The following is a 6,000-nucleotide window of genomic DNA, read 5'->3' on the forward strand; positions in this document are numbered from 1 at the left end:
AGCTATCTCGGTGGGACCTCCAAGAATTGGCAAAATGACCAACTGGATGATAGAACACTGAGCACAGCTTCCTTTATGGCTTGCATCAAGGACCGTCACCACGCCCTGGCGTGGTGAGTCTGTCTTTTGGCAGTTACAATCATGCTTCTATGTACAAATTGGTGCTCTTCCTATTGACCAATCTCATCTCAATTTCAAGCCTTAACAACATTTTTTCTCTTAACAGGTCTTAAGCTCTTGCAACATCAGTTGGAGTGTGGTTTACAACTCCCTATTTTCTCACTTAACTGGAATCAGGCACAGTTGGCACTGACTTTGTATGTGCTTAGCTGTGCACTTTTCTGTTTCCCCTTTGATCCCTTCCACATTCCTCCCTCACGTGTCTTGGTATTGTTGATATAATCCATCTGGTCCTAGCGACTTAACAACCTAAGTACAACTAGCCTTTTTGGCATCTCTTTATCAATTTTTATCCCAACTAGAACCTCAGCTAACCCTTCATTCAGAACAGCTTTGGCAGCACCATCCTCCTTCATAAAGGCAGAGTACTCATTTAGTCCCAGCAACACACTTCGCATCCACGCTTAAATCCCCTTCTTGGTCCCAAATCGATCTTGCTTTGCCATTTGCCATCTATTTTTGATAAAGGGAAACAATTAATGTTGGTTGTCAGTCTCTTTCCCCACTTTGTCTTTGCTGCCCTTGTTTCTGTTTTCGCCATCACACTCACCAGGTCCAAACCCAACCTATATCTCAGTTGTGTTATTCATCTGATTTCTGCTATAGGCATATTTTTTTCCATTTCATCTCCCTCTCTATTTTGTTCTCCAGCAAGCTCTGGCTTTGCTTACGCCACGTTTCTGTATTGGACTGCCACTGGGAGACTGCCTCTATCAAGTTGGATTTGTAATGGGTGAGTCATGCCAAATGGGATCAAATTGACTTGTTTGAGAAAGTAGCTAAATAGTAAGCTGAGGAATGTCTCTGGGTGCTGTTTAGGTGGACCTCCAGATGATGTTTGCTAAACCTGCATCCTGCAAGCTAAAGTAAAAACTAATCAAGTTAACGGGAAATTATTGGTCTGTACAGGATATTGGTTAGGTGGTGGAAAAGAGAGGGTAGAGTCAATGAATATATTCATGATCTGGATGCGAATGGTGTCCCACTGGATTTTTACTGGGAGCTTAACTATTCATCATGGTTATTAATGACTTTGAAATGACAGGAGTCATATATCAAAGTTTGCCAATGACATAGAGATTTGTGGTATATTAAATCATGTAGACAGCAGAATAACATTACAAAGAGAAATTGATAGATTAAGAGGATGGGCAAAGTTGTGACAGACAGATTTCAACAGATTAAAATGTGAGGTCATCCATTAAGGTTTAAAACAGGACGCCTAAATGTATTTTCTAATTGTTGAAAAGCTAGAAACAGTCACGCTTCCACGAGATTGAGGGGTTCTTGTACGCAGATTAGAAAAATGGAATCATGTTGAGGTTGTACAGAAGTTTTGGTGAGTCCTCCTCTGGAGTACTGTGTGCAGTTCTGGTTGCCCTGACAGAGGAAGGATATTATTAAACTGGAGAGAATTCAGAAAGGATTTACCAGGATGTTGCTGGAAATGGAGGGTTTGAGTTATATAAATAGACTGGAAAGACTATTGGAGCTTAGGAGGTTGAGGGGTGACCTTATTGAGGTTTATAAAATCATGAGGGGCACAGAGAAGGTGGGGGGGGGGGTTCCAAACTAGAGGGCATATTTTTAAGGTGAGAGGAGAAAGATTTAAAAAGGATATGAGAGGCTGTTTTTTTTTACACAGAGCGTGATTTGTGTATGGAATGAACTGACAAGAGAAAGTGATGGATGCAGGTACAGTTACAACATCTAAAAGACATTTGGATAAGTTCATGAATAGGAATGGTTTGGAGGGATATGGGCCAAGTGCAGGCAAGTGAGACTAATTTAGCTTGGAAATATGGTGTGGACTATTGGACCGAAGGGTCTGTTTCCATGCTGTATGACTCTATGACTCCATAACTGTACAGAAGTAATCGAATCAGCAAATGGAATGTTAGTTTTTACAACAGTTGGTTAGAATAAAAAGAGAGGAAATTTGCTACAGCTATCCACAACCATGGCTAGATTACACACAGTGTACAGTGCACAGTCTGCATATTAACAGTAGAAAGTAAATAGAAATCGTAGTAGCTGCCATCGACTCAGAGGACCAGAGTGCTACTCTCTCTTGAGAGACAGATGACTGATGGTGGTGGCAGTTTAACCTGAGGACCACTGCACCTCAGGTGACCACCAAGATTGAGAAGACCAGACCTCTATAGTGGTGTTAGCCAGAAGTGCAAATTAAACCTGAATTGTTGACACTACACTGCACTGTCCAGCCAACTGAGCTAACCAATCCCAAGCAGAAACAGTAATCGCGAAATGAGTGCAGCAGGAATTGATCAGAATGTTTCTGGTAATGATTAAATTAAAAGACCACAGATCACATAAACAAGTGGTATGGAAGTTTAGGAAACAAGGTAATAGATGTTGTTAAAGGTATTTGACAGGTTAAACAGAAAGAAGCTTTTCTGCTGCTAAGCTCTGGATACAAAAAAATTCGGAGCCAGACTATTCAGGAGTGAAGCTCGGAAATGCTTCTTCACATAATAGTGATAAAATTGTGGAAGCCTCTCCCAGCAAAAGCAGCAGATGCTAACTCAAATCATAGTTTTAATTCTGAAATTAATAGACTTTTAATGACATAGGGTATTAAAGAATATAGAGCCATGGTGTATGGATAGAGTAATGATTCAAATCAGTAATGATTCCATTGAAGGACAGAACAGGCTCAAAAGGTTAAATAACCTATCCCTGTTCCTATATGCTTCATGAAACCTCTTCCTTTAACATTTATTATGTGTCAGAGTACAAAGTGAGAACATCCACAGCACATATTTAGAATGTTAATTGATATTTTGCAGTGACATTTGATTTCTACACACAACTGTAGCATCCTTAAGAAAAGGGAAGAATGGATGAGAAACTGGAAGACCTAGTAGTAGAGAAACCACTCTCAGGTTAAGCAGGGAAAAGAAGTGGGCATTCACCATTCTCATGATGCTTTTGTTGTGTGTTTCAGGTTCTATGTATAACACGTTTGTTCAAACCTTTCTGCTGAAAATGGAGAATGTAACATTTGAGAAAGCTGGAGCCAACAATTCAAACTTAACTGTTGAAGTGACAACGACCAGCCCTTACAAGACTGTTGAGATTGTCTTCATTGCTGTTGTGACTGGATCCCTTAGCTTGGTCACAGTGGTGGGTAACATATTGGTCATGCTATCCATCAAAGTTAATCGCCAATTGCAGACTGTTAACAACTACTTCCTATTCAGCTTGGCATGTGCCGATTTGATTATTGGAGTCTTTTCCATGAACTTGTATACTGTCTACATTATTAAAGGCTACTGGCCTCTGGGACCTGTTGTCTGTGACTTGTGGCTAGCTTTGGACTACGTTGTGAGCAATGCTTCTGTAATGAACCTTCTGATTATCAGTTTTGATCGATACTTCTGTGTTACAAAGCCACTGACATATCCGGCTCGAAGGACCACCAAATTGGCTGGGCTGATGATCGCGGCAGCTTGGATACTCTCCTTCATCTTGTGGGCTCCAGCCATCCTTTTTTGGCAATTCATTGTTGGTGAGCGTAAGGTGAAAAAAGGACAATGCTACATTCAATTTTTCTCCAACCCTGTTGTGACCTTTGGCACAGCCATCGCAGCATTCTACCTTCCAGTTGTCATCATGACTGTTTTGTACATCCAAGTCTCCTTTGCCAGCAGGAGTAGAATGAAAAGTCATAGGACAGACAGTCAGAAGGAGAATACTTCTCGATCTTCCAATTTCTTCAAGAGTCACTTCAGCAAACAACAGAATAACAACTCTCCCAAGCCAGCAACGGACTCCTCCAGTGACACTGTGAGGAATGGAAAGGTAGAGGAAAAGCCCTCCACAAAACAGGTGTCTCTGAGCCATCGTGAGGAGAAGGAGACCTCCAATGAGTCCAGTTCAGCCAGCACTGTCCTACCCAACCTCAAAGAGAAAGGCACCAGTGACGTCATACAGCATGCACAAGTCCCAAAGCTGTCCAAAATGCAGAGCTCCAAATGGTCAAGGATCAAGATCGTCACCAGGCAGACTGGCAATGAATGTGTCACTGCCATCGAGATCATGCCTGGAAATGCAACCAACAACACAGCTGCCAACAAGCCCGGCATTGTCGCCAGGAAATTCGCTAACATTGCAAGGAGCCAAGTGCGAAAGAGACGCCAGGTGGCTGCCAGGGAGAAAAAGGTTACGCGGACAATCTTTGCAATCCTCCTGGCGTTTATATTCACCTGGACTCCTTACAATGTCATGGTTCTCATCAGCACCTTCTGTGATGACTGTGTCCCTGAGACTGTTTGGGTCATTGGGTACTGGCTGTGCTACATCAACAGCACTGTCAACCCAGCATGTTATGCCCTCTGCAACATTACCTTTAAGAAGACTTTCAAACACTTGCTATTGTGCAAATACAAGAACATTGGCAATGCAAGATAAAGTGAATGCCAGGATCTGGTCTGCAATGTGTGCCGCTGCAGACTTAAAGATGTAAATCTTCTAAAGTGGTATTTCCGGAGATACCAGACTTACACTGTGCTTGTATTTTCAGTATAAAATTCTGTTTCCCTTCCTGAAGTAAAGCATGTACATACCATATAAGCAAAGAGATGACAGTGTGAAAAAAGTCATAACACATCTTAATATTGTGCAGGTGCTAGTGGTAGACCAAGTCAGAAATGTGCTTTTCCTTGTATCCAGCTTCAGCTCAGCAACTCCAAATGTGTCAGGATACAGAAGCTTGATATGTTGAGAAATTTACTAAACTACTGTTACAAAACTTTAAATAAAAGTATAAGATATCTAGACAGCTGTGACATGACCGAGTGAATGCTGTGACTGGCATTTAATGGTTGATATCAAAAATCCCAGGAATGGTTTTTTGACATCACCTACACTCCCACATTAAGTTACAGCCCTTCCCTCACCATTAGTCATTTAAACAGTGTAATGTGATCTTGGCAAAGTGAACAAGCCCATGTGAAAGCTTATGTGTACCGACAGGGGCTGGTGAGTAGATACAATGAGGCTATCACTGCCAAATGTTACAGAAAGGTAGAATATCAGTACGATATGACCTTTATTTATAATGGAATTATTTAAAAATAAAGCAGATATGGTCAGGGCATATAATAAAATGAACTTCTTGTAATCTTTCCAATAATGCTACAGCTGGTGTAACTTTTACCCTTTAATATTATTTACAATATAAACATTTAAAACATTCACACGTGCTGGAGTGTGCTTTGTGACTGACTGATGGACCCAGTTTGTTCACGTTCTCTATTCCCATTTTCCTTACTACAATCAGACCATTAACGTCCAGAAGGTGGACAGTATTTGGGAGAAGTTAGCCTCCTATCACAAGGTGTTCTTTCGAGAATGGCAGATTCGCATGGATTGGGTAGCAGGCATTGTAATCCTGGACTTCAGAGATCTGGATCCTTCACAGTTGGTAACACCAACTAATGCAAATGAATAATTTCAGGGAAAGGTTGGAGAGGAATAGGTTGTCAAGATAAAGAACAAATATTTGAGCACAAACTAGGAGGTTGATATTTAAGGTGGTGGAGTCCCAAATGCCAATGCGGCTCAGCGAGATAAAGAAAAATGGATTGATCTGAATGGGGTAACCTCGGGGCAGCCCAAATCCAGATGAAACAAGCAGCAGGTGATGGCCAGTTATTCAGAGGAGAGTTAGAATCAGTGAGAGGTGATAAACAGATAGACAAGAGGAGCAAATGAAGGTGATGCTGTACAGATGAGGAGAATGAGGGATTAGAAACTCATCACTGGCCAAAGTCAAATTCCAAGGTTGCAGACGGC

General features: G+C 41.5%; 1 protein-coding gene across 6 annotated transcripts in view; it reads left to right on the forward strand.

Moving 5' to 3' along the window:
- Positions 1–5,400, forward strand: part of chrm4a (cholinergic receptor, muscarinic 4a) — a 92,672-nt gene extending 87,272 nt beyond the window's left edge. For 4 of the 6 annotated variants that reach the window (XM_087996754.1, XM_043706202.2, XM_087996755.1 and 1 more), the window contains 2 exons: positions 832–913; positions 3,149–5,400. In XM_087996754.1, coding sequence (XP_087852880.1) covers positions 910–913; positions 3,149–4,614 — 1,470 coding nt within the window. In that variant the 5' untranslated portion in view covers positions 832–909 and the 3' untranslated portion in view covers positions 4,615–5,400. Of the gene's footprint in view, positions 1–292; positions 318–831; positions 914–3,148 lie in introns of those variants that run through there. The other 2 variants (XM_087996756.1, XM_043706206.2) reach the window with 2 other exon arrangements.
- Positions 5,401–6,000: the final 600 nt, after the last annotated feature.

Source organism: Chiloscyllium plagiosum, unplaced genomic scaffold (assembly GCF_037043375.1).
Source record: "Chiloscyllium plagiosum isolate Xiang-an unplaced genomic scaffold, Cpla_swu_hap1 HiC_scaffold_18, whole genome shotgun sequence".
Lineage (NCBI taxonomy): Eukaryota > Metazoa > Chordata > Chondrichthyes > Orectolobiformes > Hemiscylliidae > Chiloscyllium > Chiloscyllium plagiosum.